This window comes from Trematomus bernacchii, unplaced genomic scaffold, assembly GCF_902827165.1.
Source record: "Trematomus bernacchii unplaced genomic scaffold, fTreBer1.1, whole genome shotgun sequence".
Taxonomy (NCBI): domain Eukaryota; kingdom Metazoa; phylum Chordata; class Actinopteri; order Perciformes; family Nototheniidae; genus Trematomus; species Trematomus bernacchii.
Genome location: NW_022987571.1, coordinates 2,612,041 through 2,635,099, shown reverse-complemented (window position 1 = coordinate 2,635,099; position 23,059 = coordinate 2,612,041). Strand labels below are relative to the sequence as shown.

Here is a 23,059-nt window from a genome sequence, read left to right as displayed (position 1 = left end):
TAAACATTGTATTGAGTTTAAGTTTTGAGTGTAAAAAGAAAATTGTGCAGGGCTGCAAAATTCTCTGTGTAGTTTGGGGAGAGATTTGCTGGTACGTTTTCAGCAACCAGCATCAAACTTTTACAGCTATACAGCAACTCAATTTTGGCACAGGTAAATTATGATTAAAATACAAGGCCTGCCTAAATGGATATAGCACTTAAATGGTGCAATTTATCAAATAAATATTGAACAATGAACCTAGAGTGAAAGGGATTTGGGGCAGTGTAATCTAGCCTTTCAACCACTTTTATCTTGTAAAATGATCTTTAAAGTTGCTTGTGTCTGAACTCTGTGTGTCACTGTCTGCAGCTCACAGTTGTTTTTAAAGAACACATGAGACAGCTGCTGCGCTGTTTCATCTCAAATTCACATCTGCTGTTTTTAGAGCAGCATAAAAGGCAACAACTAGCACAAGCAAATTCACGCTTACTATTTTTAGCTACACAAACAAGACAAGGATGTATAAAAATATACTTTATTATTGGAACAGATCCAAAAGTGCAACAGAAAAAAACTCACTTGTATGTTATTTTAGGGGTTTCAGTGAAAAGAACACAAAAATATGACACAGTTACAGAATTATAACACTGTGATAAACAAGTTGCATAAATTATAGTACAAAACTGTACACAGTCTTTGTCCATCCACTTTATAAATATACAGAACATTTTAGTAACAGAAATTCTATAGTCATGCTATTTATCTTTACCATGCTGTCAGAAAGAAGTGTAATGTTTTAAATAATGTAAATAATGTAATTGTAAATAATGTCAAATGTGATTTCAACACTGAACTAGATTGTTCAGCAGTCAGTGCAGGATATCATATCAAAGTCCAACTGAAATCAAATGGCTTATTTCTTGTGTGTTACAGAATACATACAGTAACTTGTCTGCAAATCATTAGTCCTGTGTTCTCTACCTAAAACAAATCTGAAACCAAAACAAGACAAGGGGGGGGGGGGGGGGGAGTGTGTGGGAAAGAAACTCCCTATGGAGGGAACACTTTTACACATCATTTACATGCACAAAAAACATATATAACACACTACAGGAGAGGGAATACCCCAAAAAGCACAATAGGGCCTCTTTAAAGTATATGGATTACATTTGATTTCAATTGGACCTTAAACACATCCCAACAATGTGTGTATTGTCATACTTTCAGTATATATATATTTCAGGTGAACATGTCGCACAGGTGTGTAGCTACATTCCTGCAGCTGCACCTTGAGTGCAACAGTCAATGTAAAATCTTGTTATCTCAGATAGTGCTGTTGGAGTCTATATATTCATCTTTTAAGACCACAGTAACCCTTCTTTTATCGGACGTAATTATCTCGAGATAACAAACAATGGTCATACTGTGTTGTCAAAACTGTCCAGGCATTTAAAATCTGTTAAAATGGTGAACAACTTTTAAAATACTTTTAAAGGCATTATCTCAAGTTTACAGACACAATCAAGAAAATCAAGCTCTTGGCTCTCGTTTCATATTTAAATATCTATTCCTGCAGACATGTCTGCACATTATACTATGCAGTAGAATGCCAAACAACACGGCTGCATTATCCTGGTCTGTTCTTAGTAACAAAATCACATTTATCTTTAGGAATGTCAATTCATTTTGATATATTGAAACGGCAGAATAATGTCAGCTAAAAGGTCAATTTACCTAACGAGCTCAGCGATCTAGGTGTGAAACTGAGGTCACATGATAACAGCTGGTTGTGATGTTCGGAAATAGTAAACCCCAGTCTCTGTTCAAAGATGTTCTCTCGCATCAGATCATGTTTGTCCAACTGTCCACAACCCCTTGCAAATTGCATTTTTGAACAGATGTGGAAGGATTTTGCCAAAATACAACAATGTTTCATGTGAAACTAGAAGGTGGAGCTTTGAGACTAGAGGATTTTGTAGCAAACATTTATATTTGTCCTGAGCTTTTCTTTGATTCTGGAGTACCAACGCAAACGCTTGATACATCACCATCCACTGCTCTATGATGATTACTATATGTATTGATGCAGAGAAAAAGCAAATTTGTAGCATCTGAAATCTGTCCTTACATTTTTTTGTCAGTGCATCTGTCCTCTGAAATTACGTACCTTTAATGTAAGGCAGTTCATAAAGTCTTGCGACCTAAGAGCTGCACTTCAACTAAACAAAGGTGAAAGAAGAAAATGTTATCTTTTTTACTGACCCATTACCTTAAGGCTGGATTACACAGAAGGTTTGGCATAGGTATAGTTGTAAGGTCCAGTTGGGTGTTATAATGGTGCAGTTCTGACCTATATGTCTGAATGAGTGTGTGCGTAATCACATATCGTTATCATAGTCGCCAATCATCCTCCGAATGTTGGACGCCAGGAAGATGTCGTTATCTTGCGGACATTCATGATGGCAGGAGCAGGTCTTAATAAACATCATCTTTTTGGTGAACGTTTCTCCCTCTGTACACTCGAACTCCACCTCGGCTGTGATGGTGGTGTGTGGCGTGCAGCAGCGATTGTCTGTGCAGACACCACAGAACTTTTGTTTGTACACCCTGGTGCTGGAGCAGCCCGACAGCTTGAAGCGAAACCCATGCTGGGCCTTTGGTGTCCGGATGCATTTCTTCCCCTTCTGTGGGACGGACACATAATCAGATCTCGATGTCATGCATTAGCATCATCACAGAGTAAAAGTACTTCTTAATAGAGTGGTGCAGTGACGCGTCCTAAAACCCGGAAGTAAGCTGCGCATGAGTTCCCTCGCCAAAAAAGCAATGAGATTTCTCCATAGGATTTTAGAAAATAGCTCGAAATAAGATCTGTGGAAAACGTACCTGTTTGATAAATGCACGTTTTGTTCAGCCGGATAATATCCACATGTCTACCCTACTTTTATCATTTTCTAATCATAAATCTATCGATTAGAGGTTCGTTTTCCACAGACCTTATTTCGAGCTATTTTCCAAAACCCATAGGGCGAAATCCCATTGCTTTTTTGTCGAGGGAACCCATGCGCAGCTTACTTCCGGGTTTTAGGACGCGTCACTGCACCTCTCTATGTTAGTTGTGACTGTTGTGATTTAAAGTATATTATTAGATGGCTTAGTTGAAAACTCAAATCTTTTCAATTTGGAAATTTCAGAGATGGTTAATTTCTGACTTCTACTGCTAAGGAGAACACTGTTGTATTCCGTACGTTTGTGGAACATTTGCTATGATTGACCATGACATTCTCAGAAAATACTTCGGTAAGTAGTAATGAAACAGAAATTACAAGATAGGCGCTTCTTATCAGGTATTGGCAACTCCTAATCCAACATTTTACATTTTTGTGCCGCGGAGTACCTCAAGGTTCAGTTCTTGGTCTTTTGGATTTCTATGAACAGTATATGCTGGTATTGGGATATCTTATACCTAGACATGTCAATTAGCTGCATCCCTGTTAATAGTGGAAAAAAATAAGCACCTTCTTGAATTGTTTTAAAGACATTACATATATATATTTATACTGTATTTCTTTACAAAACTGAGATCCTGATATTTACTACTAAAAACCTAGATTTCAGACTTTGTCCACTTTTCTAACTCGGATAACTCAACGTACATTATCAGAACGGTCCGTTTAATCTACAGTCAGCAGCCGACTGCCAAATGCTTTCTGGAGGTGATAGTTTGGTTTGTGAGTCCTGCTGTGACAGGGCAAATAGATTGGAACTCAGCCATGAACAACCTGAAATTGGTTCAGAATACGGAGCCTCCCTGTTATAATACCTTCATAAATATAGGCACAGCTAACCTTTGAGCCATAAATGGAGCCTGACAGAACTGCATAGTGAAAGATTACTAACCCAAATCTAAAAGCTCATGGTGCCATCTTTTAGGGCACTTGGCCATCTGCCTGTGGAGACTAGGTTGGGTCAGTTGTGTAATGTCAGATCAACTTAATAAGGGTTATTCATCTGGGAAGTTATTATTGGAGTATGTTTTTATCCTCAAACCCCACTGTTAATTGAAAGTAAACACACACCTTGATTTCTTTTCCCTGCTGGGTGTTGCAGGGCCGGACCATGCACATCCTGCTCTGCCTCTCCAGCTGGCACCGCTGGTTGTCGTTGGTTATGCGGGATGAGACGCCCATGTCGCAGGTGGCCGAGCACTCACTCCACTCTGTAGTCTGGACTATGCAGTTATCTCTTGGACTCTCTGCCTGCGGTCCATTGGGAAACACCTGCCTGAAGAGTGGATCTGAAGAGGGTAAGGGGAGAATCTGAGAGGCTCCTAAAGAAGAAGGGTGATAAAGGAGAAGTGGGGGGGAATGATTAAAAAAGTCAATTGGTGATTGATATTATTGTTTTTTCAAAAAGACGACTGCTCATGAGGAGGCATGGGTGTATTTTCAGGGTTGAATGTATCCCAAAAATTGAGAAAAAGATGAACAACATATGCAACAGTTGTGGGTCCAGAAAGTCATGAACGGAAGTAGCTTTAACACGTAAATATATACATTGATTTATGCTGTTGATCTGTCTTTAGATGTGGTTTGAGGTTTAAAATGGGACTATACCTATTTAATGACATTCTGGTTAATAACCATGTTGTCTGGGTCAAGATCCCCAAATCACTTAAATTGATGATAAAGTACAAAAAGCCTACATAGGTAACATCTACTGGGGGGTGGGGGGTAGTGAATGTTACTGACTTAAAGAAAAACAACCCGTGGTCTAGAGTTGATCCCACATTGCATACAAGAATAAAACGCTGAATTTTGAAAGGCATCACTAATATCAATAACAAAAATCTCTGGTATAATTGGCAAGTGCAATTCTATAACATGTTGTATGATTGTTTTCTATGACATACAATACATTTTTCCTGACATACTATTAGGACATTTGTAAGAAATATTATAGTGTGACTTTGTTGACATACTGTACTATGATTTGTTGTAGTACTATAACCTTTACAATATTTCTACAAAAATATTTTTTTAAATATTTGTAAGGATGTTGGTTTCAATTGGCACACACTTGTAATTATAAGAATCACAAAATATCCTAAAAAGTATGAACCTGATCCTACATCTAGTTACGCTGGTTTGGGGGTTTAGCAGCTGAATCAGAAATAAAGCAAAAAGCTGAAATAATAATTGCTGGGCAACATACAGATGGAGCCTCTTATTTTGGACCCCAGCATACAGCTTCCTGCCGACTGCCAGCCAGTTGCCTGCCTAAGACCTGCCAAAGACCAGTATTCAGGAATGTTAGGCCCTCCCACTATTCTCCAATTTCAGGGTTTAACCAGGAGATGGCGCTATATATTAAAATAACTATGGCCAAAGTAAGACTTAGTTTTTTCACAAGAGACAATGCAGATATTATATAAAAAAACTAAAGTTAAAATCTTGTTTTTAATGCCCCAAGAGCAATAACATCTTGTCCACAAGCTTTTTGGAAGAAAAAGACTTCAAGAGACCTGTAGTTGACTAATTACAGGCCTCAAATAAAGTTCTGCCATTGGTTGTGAAAAAACAAACGGTGGACATAGTGGAAAGTGAAATTGAGATTGTCAAATTTAATAAAAATACAAAATAATGTATCTGTGTACGTGTTTTATGTGATCTGCATGCACTTATCAAACATCTAATTAAAGAATGGTAGCTGTACCTCTCAAACAACCTAAACTAGTTATAAATGTTTATTTTAAATAAAGTCTTTATGACTCGGAATATGAATAAAATGGGTCCGTTACAGTTTGTTTTTCATCTGATTTCAAATAAACAAAGTCTTGGCTTTCAGAATATTAAAACTTGTTTCGGCAAATTTAGATGATAAACTTTAAACTTTCACACACGTTGACCGGCGAAAAACTCTGCCCGGTTCACCGACCCCCCTCTGAGTGAATACCCAGATATCTTGGTTTGATTTGGTTTGATTTGGAGAATTATTTAGCTACTTGGCACTAAGAGTACAGATATGTCTCCCTTTCTTTTCAGAGTGTAATATCTGCATTTTCTCTTTTGGTTTGAATAGGAGAAGGGCAATGGTTATCGACGGTGCTTTTAATGCCTATTGTATACGACTGTGTGATTTAATTGCTTTCAAATGCATATAAGCCCCCCATTACACTGCACTTCCCCGTCAAGAAAATGAATAGCACTTAGTTAGATCACTTTACAGATCAGGGTTGGACCAGCCCTGGTCGCTACTCTCTGCATTTCCTACTGCAGATAAAAAAAAGCTACAAATAAGTATTTCGTAAGTAACTAATAGGCCACCATTGGTAGCAGTTCTCATTATATACTTCTCAGTATACTTCCCCCACCCGCCCACTGTTTGTTGCTTTTTGACATGTAAATGGGTAACTACCCCCCCTCTGAGTGAATACCTGTTGTACCTGTCCGGGGCTAAGCCCATAGGACGATGCTCTGATGTCATCACCCTCGCACATTGGTCATGATGTTTATGAGATCAACTGTGATTCACTCTCTCCGCGGCTCCTCCGTGCAGAGAGGCCCCCCCCCTGTTGACAATTCACGAGCGTCTAACTCTCTCCCCCCCCCCCTCCCCTCACACCTTCTAACAGAACCCCCCCCCCCCATATCTGGATTTGGCCCACAGACCTAGAGAGTAGCAAAATACAGTGAGTCCTAAACACAAGTAGTCAGGGTTCATTTATAACGCTTATTTTGATTTATTTTTTCTCAAATGATGCTGTATGTTTCACTTTCTGAAAGCGTTAGAATCGCACATGAAAAATATTGAAAGCTGCCAGCTGCCCTCGGCCATGTCTTTGGCGGTGATCCAAGCTTCGGTACCACAGTGGATAAAGTTAGTAATACATTTATAGGCTACTGATCAAATGTCAATACATTACATAAGTCTTATTCTCATTCATACTTAATTTATTTCTTCTTCTGTCAGTATGAACACAAAAAACTAACCGGTATTACATTTCATTCTAAAGTTTACGGACAAACTACAGACTGCTGGAGAAGAGATATCACAGGGGGGGGTTGGGACACACACATTCCGATGGCCAATTCGTTTTAAACAAAGAGTAGGCTATACTCAACATAGTGGGGTGGGGGCTGGTGAACGGTATGGTCAATGTTTGTAAACACTGTGACATTTTAACTTTATTTGATCATTTCAGTTAAAAACGAACGTTCATATTTCATATTACTGTTTTGCCTGGCTGGACCTGTAATTTACAGGAAAGGAGTGCACGCTACTAAAGAGACACGCTACCATGGAAACCAAACAATGGTGTTGCTGTATTGAAGTCCGAGTGGAAACAGTCATATTTGGAGCGTTATGTTAGAATGAAACAGCGAGGTCGTGACTCACAAAAAAAAAGTGTTACTTCACTAACTGTAAGCTTGTCACTCAGAGTAACCTACAGTTAACTTAACTGTTGGAAAAGAAAGATTAGGGGGGGAGAGAGCTGTGATGGGCCATTAGGAGTGTGAACACACAGCTGAGAGCTGCCGTTTCATTCTGACTGTTTAAAAAACGGTAACAACGGACTATTTTTCTTAGCGGATGCATGTCAATTTAAATCAATACATACAACTATTTTTTAAATCAATAAAAATATTTTCTAAATCCATAAAAGCATTTTAATTAATATTGGGAGTCATGTCGTTACTTTGTGGCCATGTAATAAGCGGGATAATTTGCAGCGACTTGGTCATTATGGGGAAAAATAACACCCAGGGATCAAGATCCCTCCGCGTCGCGTCGCGGAGGGATCTTGATCCCTGGGTGTTATTTTTCCCCATCAATTTAAGTAATTTTTAGTGAATTACTGAGAATTACTGAGTTTAGGCACGTTAATAACATTTTAATGAAGTTGAATACAGTATATTCATATTTGTCAGTGATTTCATGTCAATTCGGCGAACATAAACGATTAAATTAGGATTAAAAATCGAGAGCCGGCTGCTGTTCGTTACGGCAACCCAACTAGGACACTTGACACAGTGGCTTTGGCAAAGCACACAAAGAAAACAAAAAAAAACCGAGAGAGATGAGTTATTGTTATTACAACGTGACATCTCGCACATGCGCATAACAACATGGTGATGTTTTGTAAATTATACATGTCTTATTTAGCACAGACTATGATCCCTATCCGTGACATATGGATCTTAACAAAGATCCGCTATACATTAGTAACCAGATATACTGTACACGGGACCATTTTAGTGAACAGACCAGCTGTTTCCGCCGGGTCTTCGCTTCCCGGGCATCACGTTGTTTACAAGTGTGTTCAGATGCTAAATAAAAGTTTAGCTTGTACTTTTGATACCCCGCCTCTCGGCACCACAACATCCAGTTTACTGTATTTCACATGAGCGATGTCGAACATTGAAAAGTCCTTATAAAATCTCTGTTATTAGATCAGTACTTTTCTTATATGACTATTATTGACTTGAACACTGAGAATGTATTTATTAACTTCAGACATTTGAAATATTTGAAATCAGATGAAAACAAACTGTAACGGACCCTGCCGTGTTATCTATGATTACTATACATTCATAATTTCAGCCGGAGGTAAGGTGGTAGGCGTTGCGGAGGAGCAAGATTGCGAGTGAGGTGCCTGTTCTAAACGAACTATTCCAGCTGTTATAAAGCATTAAATAAAAAGTAAGCAAGGAATACAGAATGTTTCGTTACGTAACTTTGTTGAGAATGTGGCCATGCACATGTAATACATGGGATCATTTGCAGCGACTTGGTCATTGTGGGGAAAAATAACACCCCATCCTGATCGTTTCAATGAAGTTGAATACAGAATATTCATATTTGTCAGTGATTTCATGTCAATTCGGCGAACATAAACATCAATGAATGACGATTAAATTAGGATTAAAAATCGGGAGAGCCGGCTCGTTCGTTTTTTCCGACTAAAACAACATTATTTAAATGATTACATGTCTTATTTAGCACAGACTATGATCCTATCCGTGACATACACTGTATGGATCTTAACAACAAAGAAGTTGATTTCACATGACTCCAGTGTGGAACCCCACTGCACCCCCTGTGGATCAATGATCCATTGGCAGCTGGCTTCACAATAATTAAATGTATTTTATCATGGGGGCGGTATCAAGGTCAGACTGGGGGCCGGCCGGCCATCACGGAACTGGCACGAACCGATCACGACCCTCGCACTTCAAAACTGTCCAAAATAAGACGCTTCATCTGTACTGTCACGCCCTTTTATATATATATATATATATATATATATATATATATATACTATATATAATATATACTTTCTGTGTCTAACATGATTTATATATATTAGTACTGTTTTTGGTATATTGTTCCACCCATTTTGCCCCAGACTGATCTCCATTGTGCCCAGAGGAAAACTGTGAATGACTTGCACCTGATTTATCTTCTAGAGCAGGGGCTCCCAACCTTTTTTCCCAAGAGCCCCCCAAATGACTTCTGTTGGAAGTTGCGCCCCCCCCCCTGTTGTTGGGGGCGCAACAGCGGTAATTAAAGTTTCAAAGTCTCAAAAATGCTACAACTGCTGTCACAAACTGGATGAATGTGAAGTATGTTGTTAAAGGAGGATGACAGCGTAATCAAGGAGCACTATTGGAGTGACTTTGATGGTTATTGGACTCAGGATTAATTCATTTGGATGCCCACTGTATGAAAAAATTAAAGGACGGCGCAAGTGGAAACAATTCACAAAGGGATAAAACTGTTTAAAACACATGTTCAAAGTAAACCGGATTTTGCCGATGTGTTTATGTGGATTCAAAAGTCATAAATAATCTACAAAATGGAGGAGACCGATCTGATCGGAGCAACTGTGACAAATAATCCAACTGAAACCGGCATGGACAATGACTATGTTTTAAAAATGCGCTTATCCAGAAAAGCCTGGTTTGGACACTTTACGGGCAGAAGAAACATTTCTATTAAAGAAAAGATTATACATTTCTGTCTTTTTATACCTTTATTAGCTACTAACTTGAATTTTTATTAAAATTAATTAATCAATTATTTTTTATATTGTATTGTAATGTAGAGACAAGGCTTTTAGCGACAATCATGTTACAATTATATGTGCACGCCCCCCAGGTTGGGAACCAGTGTTCTAGAGGAAACTCGGATATACCACAGAAATAAAAACTAGGAGCAGTTGATGTTACAAAGATGAGACTGACCGGCCAGCACTGACTGGTAGTGTTGGTCCGGCGGCGTCTGCGCACACACCCACTCCTCACAGCACCTCCCGGGGATGTGTATGCGCTGTGGGTACGGGCAGTCAGGGGAGGGCAGCAGGAAGTCACTGGCACACAGCGGCACACAGCCGATCTCTCCGTTCATACACACACAGCGATGTTTACAGCTGGGCTCGAAGGACTCCCCGCTGCGGTACACCACCCCCCCCAGGTCACATGTCTGACCCTCCTGAGCTGGAGACAGAAAACAAATGATAAATACCACACAATATACAGCTTTAACTTATGGACAGGCAGAGGTGGGAAGTAAGTACATTTACTCAAGAACTGTACTTAAAGGTGGGGTAGGTAATTTTGGAGAAACCAGCTCGAGATCGCTAGAATTTGAAAATACACAGCCGGAAGAAATCTGCTACTTCCTTACAGAGCCCCTCCTCCAACACACACGAACGCGCACATGACCAATGAGGGCACGAGATAAGTTTGTGCACAGATGGAAGGCTGACAGGCAGGTAGGCCATCCAGTTATTTTAGCCGGGCCGGCTAAAATGATTGGTCGTACTTTTTACAGTACTACGGCTTCCACAGATGACATATTTTTATGGATTTTTTGTCAAAGCACTTCAGATATTCATTGCGATCGGGATGTTAAGAGCATTCCATGGAATATAACAAAAAGTGTATCTCGAAGCCGGTTTTCATCAAACTTACCTACCCCACCTTTAAGTACATTTAAGATACTTTTTCCATTTTATGCTACTTTGTACTTCTACTCCACTACAGTTCAGAGGTAATGGTGTACTTTTACTCCCCTACAATTCAGAGGTAAATGGTGTACTTTTACTCCACTACATGTATTTAATACCTTTAGTTACTTTACAGATCTGGATGAATGATGTGAAATATAATCAAGTGTTAAATCAGACTTTAGTTCCACCTGGAGTAAATTCACAAGCTACCCTGCAGTATACAAAGTCATTCAAACTAGCTGCACCTTTACCAGCTTTGAGAACACTTTCATGATCAATTATTATAAAACATATCATATATATTATTCTGATAATACTGCTAATACTTTCGTAATTTTACTTGAGTAACATGAACACATGACTTTGACTTGTAACATAGTATTCCTACACTCTGGTACTTTTACTCAAGACCAACTATCACTTCTGTGGACAGGCTCGGGAGTAATGGAATACATGTAACGGCATTACGTAATCAGAATAAAACAAAAGATAACTGTATTCCCTTACAGTTACATACAAAAAGGCGTAATCAGATGAATGAAACATTAAAACAAATTGGGGATTATTTTTATCTAAACGCAGACTGGTTTTCCTTTTTGGTTTTCATCATTCAATAGTGTGTGTGAGCTTAACTGTGTGTATTAAACGGTAACACTTTATGGTAAGGGTACATGAATCATCATGAATTCATGCATGAAAAAGCATGAATTAATTAATGTAGTACTAGATCTGCAGTTAAAGTGACAGGCCAAAAAACTGACCAGTCACAGCAATTCCAAGTGTTGTAATCATTAACTAAGCATTATTTCGTCATTACTTCATCATGTTTGTGCCCCTTCAAATAAAGTGGTGACCCGGTCTGTCGGTCACAGCAGTGCATGTATTCTGTTGAATTCAAAGTGTTGTAATCATGATTAACTACAAATCAATAATTTGGCGGCTTTGGAGAAACCGAACTGAGAAACCTTTGAAAGAACATCTTGCAGTTATAGAATGGACTTAACTGGCTAGGAAACAGGCATAAGAAAGGACCTCTCGTCGTTGACTGAAGGACATTCGGGGTCATGTTTCCCTGATTGAACCACCAAGAGCTCACTGACTTCAGATATGAAGAAGATGGACGTTTCAAGATAGCCCCTGTTCGTGCCTCACATCTATTATCATTACATATGAGTCAGGTGTTTTTTTCTGAAAGATAAATCCCTGATGATCTATACGCAAGTAATTTCAGTGCATTTTATCTGTTGTGGTCAAGTTAAAATCACAAATAATTAAACAATACAAACATGGTATGATTTACTATTAACTTACTATTGCCAAGATGTGTCTTTGCCGAAAAATGTTATTGCTTTCTTATGTAACATATGTGAAAATGTGATCTTGTTGGCTTTGGATTATAAATTAAAGTTTGTTCATATTATGAATGAGTTATCTTAAATGGTTTGTGAGCTCTAAGATAATACTGTATGATACATAAAAAAAAGTCCTAACCAAATAATTGATAATTGAAATTAAGTCCAAAATTATGATCTAATTTGCATTTGTAAAATTGCCAATACATGATGCCTAAATAGACATAAGGGCCTGACTTATTTGAGGATCACAAAGATGAGATCATGCATGAGATACTATTAATCCTTGTACATTACTGATAGTTCATAAAGTACTACATTAATTAATTCATGCTTTTTCATGCATTAAGTCATGCATGAATTCATGATGATTCATGTACCCTTACCCTAAGTGTTACCTATTAAACCAGGGTTGCGGTCGAATAGTCCAAAAATCAGCTCCTAAGTTCTAACCCTATCGTCTATTCCTTGACCTCTGAGTGAAACGTCACGGGTTAAGGGATAGTGGATAGGAGAATTCAAAAGGACTTAAGAGAAGAGACTGCGGTACTTTAGAGAATCGACTGCACTTTCACTATCCAACGTGTTTATGATGCGCCAGCGGAGGTCATAAATGTGCGCCTGCTGCTGTGGGGAAACTATGGAAACTACAGTTTTCTATACAGCGGACTACAACATGGATGTTTAATAAGAACGAGGGACTACTGTAAACTCATCTAGAGACTCTGCACCGTGCTCTGATGCTGTTGTTTTATGCTTTATGAACGGGGACAACAGAGAAACATATTCTCATGAACGAAGTGGAATTGAAATAAAAAAGGAAAGTGAAACTTATGCTCGTCACCCTCTCCCTCCGGTCCACATTAATACAAATGATCCCAATACGTATGATTGTATGAACTATGAAAAGATCTTAAAATCAATGACAAATGTATTTATTATAAACGTTAGTCCTTAACATCTATCACTGTGTATATCACCATTCAAACATCTTTTCAAAGTTGAACAAACCCCACACAGCTCAGTAAAGACTCTGAAATGTTGACTTTATTTGATCATTTCAGTAAAAACTAACGTTCATATTTCTCTTTTTGATTATAATACTGATGAACGTTCAAAACAAAGCACTTGGCAACTTACCACATACGTTTTTTAAAAAGCTTAATAAGCACCGTAATTTTCATGATATAATTTTCTCGGTCATAATCGGTTGTTTCCGTGAACGGCCGACTGTTTGTGTGACGGGCAAATGCTGCGGCTGCAAGGTATTGTGGGGCAGGCATTTTCTCCTCTCCTTTAGGTTAGGGAGGTCCAGTGGTTCCTAAGCTAAAGGAGGTTATAAAGGAAGTTTGAAACCTCCTTTCCTATCATCTAGAGCAGTGGTTCTCAACTCGTGGGTCGCGACCCACCCGTTTCGAGTGGGTCGCAGATGTGCGAGTTCTTTTTTTTTGAAGGCCCAATTTTCTAACGCTGTGCATGCAGTAGGCGTTGGACTGGAAGTACCGGAGACCATAAACGGTTTTGAAAACTTCTGTCACGTAGTGATCATGTTCTCAATAAAACATCTTTGCTGATGTTTTTTCGAGTCTTCTGGCCAATCAGAATCAAGATTGTTGCCGGAAGTCCCCACGGAGAATAACTTTGAGGTAGAACGGACACTTTGTGTCTAAAGGGTACATCCATGGGTAGAACGGACACTTTGTCCGTTCTACCCATGGATGTACCCTTTATACATCCATGGGTACAACTTCAGATACAAATGAACACATAATGAAATATGACCCCCGGTTTGATGATTGACAGGTCACAGAACAATGGGAGCTATCTACCCTTACCCACAATTTAAAGTAATTCACACAGACTCTCTCCTCTTTGCTCTTCTCTCTGTGTGGAGCAGCAAGCTGTCAGAACAAAGTGAAAAACAAACAATGGCATAAAATATTATTAGAGTGTGTTTCTGATGCACTTCTCAGAAACACACTCAGAGCTTTACATTCCTACACGGACCCTCACTATTGCGGTAAGCGTGTTGTCACTTCCGGTTGTTGTCGTCACCTCCGGGCTATCCTGTGTGCCTGTTCTGCTGCTGATAGCTTATATTATCTTAACTTAAAGGGGACCTATCATGCAAAATGCACTTTTGTACGTCTTTTCTACATGAATATGTGTCCCCGGTGTTCCAGGGAACTCACCAAGTGTCAGAAAACACAACCCTCTCTATTTTCCTCCATACCCAAATCTCTAAAAAAGGGGCTGCAACGGATCTGATAAAAACTGATCCAGATTTGAACACTGTCCTGACGTCAGGACGGTGGTGCTACGGCTATTGGGCCAACTCCACCAATCAGGAGACGACAGCCACGGCCATTGCCGCTCGAAAGCGCTGGAGACGCTGTAGTACATATGCCAGGCCTGTAAGTGGCGCTGTAGTCTGCCACAAAAGCAGCGAAGAAGACTTGGTTACCATGGTTACCCTTCAGTTTATTCTCCGCTGTGGCTTTCTTTCTCCCTCCCCGAGGCAAGCGTTTGCTCCTGCTGCTTTAATGCAATGTAATCCCTCCCCGTCGAGGCAAGCACTGTAATTCTCTCCGGTTAGTCCACCAGCAGATGACAAACACCCACCTCTCCGCCTCTTCCAAGGAACAAGGGGACCGTGCGGCAGAGTTTCAGTTTCAGTTTGTTTCGCCGGTCAAGATGTCCGTTAAAGTTTAAATTAGAAAAGTGCCGGTCAAAGGTCTTCTTTGTTATTTATTGAGCTTTAAAACAAATGAATAACGACTCTATATAATAAAACAGGAGGACGGAGATCTCTTTTTCTCCCCCTCTTCTGACAGCCCAGCAGCTGATCAGAGCACGGCTCACCTCTCCTGCAGGGGGGCGTGGTCAGCAGAATCAGACCCGTAGACAGCAAACAGCACATAGAGCAAAATGAGGCATGGCTAAAATGCAAGATCTGTTTGGTATTTTGAAAACAGAAACGTATAAATATACCTTATATAGGTATGGCCCTACAATATATCATTTAAATATAGCATGATAGGTTTCCTTTAATCGATCGGTTTACAATTCTTGATCACGGCAGCTACCTGACGTTGTAATCACACGTTACTACAGCTTAAGCACTCGCATTATTGTAACTCTTTATTATCAGGGTGTACCAAGAAGTCAGTTAAGTCGCTTCAGCTGATTCAAAATGCTGCAGCACGTGTACTAACTAGAGTTCGGAAAAGGGACCACATTACTCCTGTTCTGGCTGCCTTACACTGGCTCCCTAAAGAACACAGGATAGAATTAAAAATTCTTCTTCTCGCCTACAAAGCCCTTAATGGGCAGGCGCCATCTTACCTTAAAGAACTCATTATACCCTACTGTCCTACTAGGGCATTGCGTTCCAAGAATGCAGGGTTTTGGTTGTTCCTAGAGTCTCTAAAAGTACAATGGGAGCCAGAGCCTTTTCTTATCAAGCTCCACTTTTGTGGAATCAGCTTCCAGTTTGTGTTCGGGCGGCAGACACCCTATCTGTTTTTAAGAGTACGCTTAAGACCTTCCTTTTTGATAAAGCTTATAGTTGATAAAATAATCGAATAAGAGTGCATTGACGTAGACACGTTGTGCCTCTTCACCTATACATTTTAGTTCTTACTCTTTTTCCTTACTGATGGTATGTCATTTGGTTGTGTGTAGACGGTGGAAGCAGGGAGAGGCATATACGTGCCTTGATCCCTGCCGAGTCGACGCACAACTGTTGATTGGTGTCAGTGCCAAAAAACTTTTTAGGAGCAATGCGCTCAAGGTATAGATGTGGCGCATACATCTTAGTTCCTACTCTTCTCCCTCACCCTATCCTAAGGGAGTGCATGTACGTAGACACGTTGTGCCTCTCCACCTCTGTTCCTTACTTCTTACTTGCTACCCCTTTCCCTCAACCTATCCTAAGGGAGTGCATGTACGTAGACACGTTAGTTTAGCTGCTATAGGCTTAGACTGTCGGGGGACACGTTGCTTCTTCCTTCTCTCTGTCTGTACCTGTGTACTCTCATGTTCCGAATAACCCAGCTTCCCCCAAATTTCTTTTTGGTGTCTATCTACGCCGGGATCCTGAGTCGTGGCTGATCCTGTTGCTGTGGTCCTGTGTCCTGGATCCTCTATCCTGAGTTCTGGATTTGAGTCCTGGACTTCGAGTCGTGGCTGAACCTGTCTCTGCGGTCCTGCCTGACTCTCATCATACTACTTCCCTGATGGCTCCCACAGGATTGTTGACATCCTCGTGGATTCATCTTCTTATTATAGACACATGCATTTCCAAACATTTGGTCTACCTACGCTGTAAAATGTATTATCTCTTCGATTTACACACGGCATCTATTGCACGTCTGTCCGTCCTGGGAGAGGGATCCCTCCTCTGTTGCTCTCCCTGAGGTTTCTCCCATGTTTCCCTTTAAACTGTGGGGTTTTTCTCTGGAAGTTTTTCCTTGTACGATGTGAGGGTCTAAGGACAGAGGGTGTCGTATTGTCATACTGATATTCTGTACAAACTGTGAAGCCACTGAGACAAATGTAACATTTGGGCTATATAAATAAACATTGATTGATTGATATTATTAATATGTCGGGTAGCAATAGATTTATTTATTTTCTTCTCAGAGTGTACCAGAATGCGTAGTTTATATGTTAGCATTTCAAAAAATCTCCTGGGGGAGAATCCTCCCAGACCCCCTGCTGGGGTTGGGTTTTCAGCATGTGTGCCTTTTTATGTTATACAGTTCAGCTTTGATTCCATCATCTCATTAAACCTTTTTTTAAAGTTCTGTGAAGGAATATAAGGGATATATGCACTGTACTTCACTTGAATTCATATTGTATGATGAAAAGCGTATATATTACAGCACAATTCTTTGTTGAATAGATTTGAGTGGTTCAAAATTTCGGGTCGCGATCTATTGACAAAGGAAAAAGTGGGTCCCGAGGCCTGACCAGTTGAGAACCACTGATCTAGAGAATTCGAACGGCACTTATCATGGCTGCCACTGAGGGACTTCCGGGTCATTTCACTCCGTTAGGAAGGTTCCTAAGCTAAATGGACTATTCGACCGCAACCTAAAACTTATTTAAAAGCATTTTTGGTCAGCTCAGATTATTTCTGCTTTTTAAAACTGTAGGATAAGACCGCATTCATTTTGCCTTTTTCCTGCAATACCCGGCATTTCAGTTGATCCCACTAGATGGCGCACTCTAGACACAATTGACCTTTGCTGGAGTCTGGTCTGGCCCCACTCGGCAACCGGGCAAGATCAAATACGTCTTGCTTACATTGGAGGAGGTTGAGATTAACCTGAGCAATAACAGTTCATGGTGAGTACAGCGAATACAAGTTGTAACAAGCAGTAGCGCTGAGCAAAGTGAGTAGAACGCGACCACACACTTATATAAACCAGGGTTGCCAACTCTCACGCATCTGGCGTGTGACACACGCTTTCACTCTCAATCTCACGCTCTCACGCTGCCCAAACTATTCTCACGCCAAAAATAAGAATACGAAGACGAGAAACGGTTTTGAAAACTTTTGTCACGTAGTGATCGTCTTCTCAATAGAACATCTTTGATAATGTATTCTGGCCAATCAGAATCACGATAACGGCGTGGTGTTGTTGCAGGAAGTCCCGACGGAGATGAGAATACTTTTGCGGTAGTACATCTCATATCATCGATACAACATTACGTGTTGATAGAAATCAACACGTAATGAAATAAGACCCCACGGTTTGATGATTGATAGGTGTGTGGGCTGTCTTTCATTTTGACACACAGAACAATGGGGGCTATCCACCCTTATCCACAATGTAAAGTAATTCACACAGCCTCTTCCCTCTTCTCTCTGTGAGGAGCAGCAGGTTCAGCTTTCAGAACAAAGTAACAAAAAACTAATATGGCATTCATTTTTTTAAATGTGTAGTAATAGATTTATTTATTTTTCTTCTCAAGAGAGTACCAGAATGTGTATTTTATGTTAGTATTTAAAAAATTCTCCTGGGGGAGAATCCCCCCAGACCCCCCCTGCAGGGGTCAACTCTTTCACCTGTGGGGAAATTGCAGGATTGGCTCCAGGTCGCCCTTTTTATTTACTACAAGACAAATGTGCCTTTTTATTTCATACAGTTCAATTTGGATTGAGACAGGGAAATAATCTAAACCTCACGTGTGGCATTTCACTGTCGGGGGGAGCGTGTATGTAATTACATTGCAAATACTGACTTGAGCCCCACCACTGTATGGGTTAGCCCTACCATAGATTACCCAACAAAAATACTCTGGAGCGCATGCGCAGATCTAAGATCCAGTAGAAATGATAAAAAAGTAAAAGTCTGCTGCTTATTGTTCTACTAGGCCAAAATAGAGTCAAAGAGTATATGAGAGTGAGAGTGTGTTAATTAATATATTTGGCAGTTTGGAGGAAGTCTGTAGATTTGTTTGTGTGTGTGTGTTTCATGTATAGGCCTCTCACGATAATTAATTTTGTTGGATACATTTTCCCGGAAATTATTGCGATAAACGATAATATTGTCGGCACCGTTGTATGACCATTTTAGACCACTGACATAATGATAATATATAATAATAATTCAAGTACATCCTTTCAAACTGCTAGTCACATCCTCATGTACTGTAAATGGCAATTTATCGAGGTCAGAAAAGTTATCGAGTTCATTTTTATTTATCGTACGATAAGTCAATTAATTGCTTATCACGACAGGCACACAATAAAACAGTGGAAACAAACATGTTTGACTTTCATTAGTGAATGAAACTGTGCCCTTTATAGTCTGTGTCCATTATTGTGTATTTGTATATATTGTATATATATCCTATATATATGCTAAGGTCCCTCTGCTGACACGATAGCAGTCATTTCGTGCGCATATGTGTAATTAAACCGAATTAAACCCATGATATCAAAATCTCACTCCAGCCAGGTACCCAAAGTTGGCAACCCTGATATAAACACTTATATAAAGTCAGGCAACACTAACCAGGCTTAGTGTGATTCTGTTTATTTCACCTTACTTTAATAACCATCCGTTCACTGTTATTGACCATTGTGAAGAGGCAGACGTTTTCCTGTTGTTTTGTATTATTGCAGCTATCGGATGGAATAAATACATGGGCTACATGTGGCCATCACAAGTAAAATCATAACGAAAACTACGCCAGTAAAATGTGCCTGTAGAGAACGGCTTATGCCACAATATGATAGCAACAAGTAGTCAAGATAGTCTGATTGGTTCGGTTGCTATGCTAACATCACCTGTAGAATGCCAGAGAAACTTTCATAACAGCGTTGTGCAGGGCCGGACTGGGACAATAATGGCGCGGTTCCACTACAGCGCGGAGCCCCGTTTAAGAGAGCTGTGACGTCAGCGACCCGTCTTTGGTTGCGTTTCCACTTGGCCTAGTACCGGCTAGCGGGTCCTAATTCACAGTTTTTCTGGCCCCATAAAATCGTGGTTCTAGGGCCAGGAACAACGAGGCTGAGTCGGGCTGAGTATGCTAAACTAGAGAGAGAATCGCTGGCAAGGGGCTACAACTACAACAAGATGGACATATTTGACCGTGATTTAATTGTAATACACGTTTCAAAATGATGCCGAAGTAACAACATACTGATACCGGTTAGTAAAAACCATGAATTAATGCTTTGACAAGTCTGCAGACAGACGGCAGGCGAAAAACCTTTTAAAATGCGTGTTTTCTAAATGGAGATTGGCTAAGCTAACGCAATATATGCTCCGACCGTCCACACTCACAACGGCCTATACAGACATAAATAAACCAGCGACTGTATTCGCCATGACACAGACAGTCTGTGGTTTGTACTTGTTTAACTTTTGTCTAGTTTCTGAACATATATGAGGAGCTGTGAGCTCTGAGTGCTAACAGCTAACGGCTGTGTTGTTTTTCTGGGGTTCTCATTGAAGATGACGTCACGGCTCCGCCTACACTGCGTTACTATAGATACTACCCCAGTAACAGTTCCTAAACTGTAATGGAAATGCGCCATAAAGTGAGCCAGTCCTAACGAGGCCTAGCCATACCGAGCGAGGCCGTGTAGTGGAAATGCGCCATAAGTCAGGCCGGGAATTATACACGCAGCCAGGCCACTACCAGTTTTTTGTGCCATTTTGCTGGATTTATTTGTCAATATTTACAGCGTTGCTGCCCATAGTGATAGCCCTCTAAATCTACTACCCAAAAATAAACATATGGACATGGGTTACTATTTAATAAAATGTGCAAATCTATTTAATCATAAAATCATAAAAACATGGCCATAACCAATAACATTGAAACTTGTTTATTTATTTGTTTTTGGTTCATTTATAGTTGTGAGTGTGTCTGTGCTCCTGAACCAGCCTCACCTGTCTCCCTCCTCTCCCCCCTGCTCCTCTTTGAGGCAGAAGCAAAGACTAGTTTTAGCTCTCAACAAGTTTTAAAAGTTTATCTTACCTTTTTTCACCAAGTTAACGTTTTTTTATTATTATTCATGCATATTTTACTAATCACTCCCCCCTCAAATGGAAATATGTGTTTACATAAATGCAGGGTTGCCAACTCTCACGCATCTGGCGTGTGACACACGCTTACACTCTCAATCTCACGCTCTCACGCTGCTCAAACTATTCTCACGCCAAAAACAAGATGAACCGGCGATCGTTTTTGGTGGGTTATTTACAATGTTGAGTTGACAGCTGCTCAAGCTGTCGATCCGCTCCCTCCCCGCCCCCACCACTCTTAACAACGTTATCAGACAGCAGAGCAGTGGGAGCCGGTTGGTCAATCCCCGACCCGTATTGCGCATGCGCAGATCTAAGGTCCAGTAGAAATGATAAAAAAGTAAAAGTCTGCTGCTTATTGTTCTACTAGGCCAAAATAGAGTCAAAGAGTATATGAGAGTGAGAGTGTGTTAATTAATATATTTGGCAGTTTGGAGTAAGTCTGTAGATTTGTTTGTGTGTGTGTGTTTCATGTATAGGCCTCTCACGATAATGAATTTAGTTGGATACATTTTCCCGGAAATTATTGCGATAAACGAGAATTTTAGACCACTGACATAATAATAATATATAATAATAATTCAAGTACATCCTTTCAAACTGCTAGTCACATTCTCATGTAAATGGCAATTTATCGAGGTTAGAAAAGTTATCGAGTTCATTTTTATTTATCGTACGATAAGTCAATGAATTGCTTATCGCGACAGGCACACAATAAAACAGTGGAAACAAACATGTGTTTGACTTTCATTAGTGAATGAAACTTTGTGCCCTTTATAGTCTGTGTCCAACATTGTGTATATGTATATATTGTATATATATCCTATATATATGCTAAGGTCCCGCTACTGACACGATAGCAGTCATTTAGTGCGCATATGTGTAATTAAACCCATGATATCAAAATCTCACTCCAGCCAGGTACCCAAAGTTGGTGACCAAACCGTTTGAGACCCACAGAGAACTTAGACTAAGTTAACTATCTAAACACTCAGAGAGTCCTTTATCTCACCTGAGCTGTAGTTATCAGTCTCTCAGTCTGACAGGAGAGGACTCTCCTCCACCTTGTTGTTGAAAAAGCTCCTTATATCCGTTAGCGCAGCTAGCTAGCACCAGATGCTAACAACAACAATACACGTAACCGGTGCGCACGCTTTCTCTCTCGCTCGCGCCACACATACACTTATGGCGCATTTCCACCGCAGGCCTCGCTCGACTTTGTACGGTTTTGTTGGGCCTTGTTAGGCCCGGCTCACTTTAATGCTGCGCTTCCATTACAGTTTAGGAACTGGGGTAGTATCTATAGTAACGCAGTGTAGGCGGAGCCGTGACGTCATCTTCAATGAGAACCCCAGAAAAACAACACAGCCGTTAGCTGTTAGCACTCACAGCTCCTCATATCTGTTCAGAAACTAGACAAAAGTTAAACAAGTACAAACCACAGACTGTCTGTGTCATGGCGAGTACAGTCGCTGGTTTATTTATGTCTGTATAGGCCGTTGTTGTGAGTGTGGACGGTCGGAGCATATATTGCGTTAGCTTAGCCGATCTCCATTTAGAAAACACGCATTTTAAAAGGTTTTTTGCCTGCCGTCTGTCTGCAGACTTGTCAAAGCATTAATTCATGGTTTTTACTAACCGGTATCATTATGTTGTTACTTCGGCAGTCAGACCCACATTTGCGCAGCGTTGCGTTCACAATACACAGGGGCGGACTGGCCATTGGGAATACCGGGAGTTTTCCCGGTGGGCCGGTGCTGTGCGTGGGCCGGAGGGCCAAAAAAAATTAAAAATAAAAGAAATTAAAAAAAAGTTTTTTTTTTTTTGCTTAAATCCTACCGGTCCACATTTGTAAGTGTTCCGGCCACTCCCTTTTTTTTTTTTTTTGCTTACCTAAATCCTACCGCTACCAGTTGCTTACAGATGCATAAACAAGCTCCAAAGCGTGAAGGCGTTTTTGTATAGTTTGTGTATACAGTATACAGTATTGTAGCGAGCCCTGGGTTCAGAGGGAGGTGCTTGCATAGGGGACGAGTGACGCAATTTATAGTTTTAATTTGTACGTCACACCAAGTGTGGGACTCAAGGACTCGGGTTAATGGAGAGGGGAGACTCGTCACGACCAGCTCATTTCTAGGATCCGGGTTAATGATCCGGATGAA

At 40.3% G+C, this 23,059-nt stretch overlaps 1 protein-coding gene across 1 annotated transcript in view; it reads right to left on the bottom strand.

Moving 5' to 3' along the window:
- Window positions 1-501: 501 nt before the first annotated feature.
- Window positions 502-23,059, bottom strand: part of ccn2b (cellular communication network factor 2b) — a 31,545-nt gene continuing 8,987 nt past the window's right edge. Inside the window, exons 3-5 of the mRNA XM_034126198.1 lie at window positions 10,230-10,481; window positions 4,062-4,312; window positions 502-2,666 (exon numbers count right to left, since the gene is read on the bottom strand). Of these exons, the coding sequence (XP_033982089.1) occupies window positions 2,361-2,666; window positions 4,062-4,312; window positions 10,230-10,481 (809 nt within the window). The 3' untranslated portion in view covers window positions 502-2,360. The remainder of the gene's footprint in view (window positions 2,667-4,061; window positions 4,313-10,229; window positions 10,482-23,059) is intronic.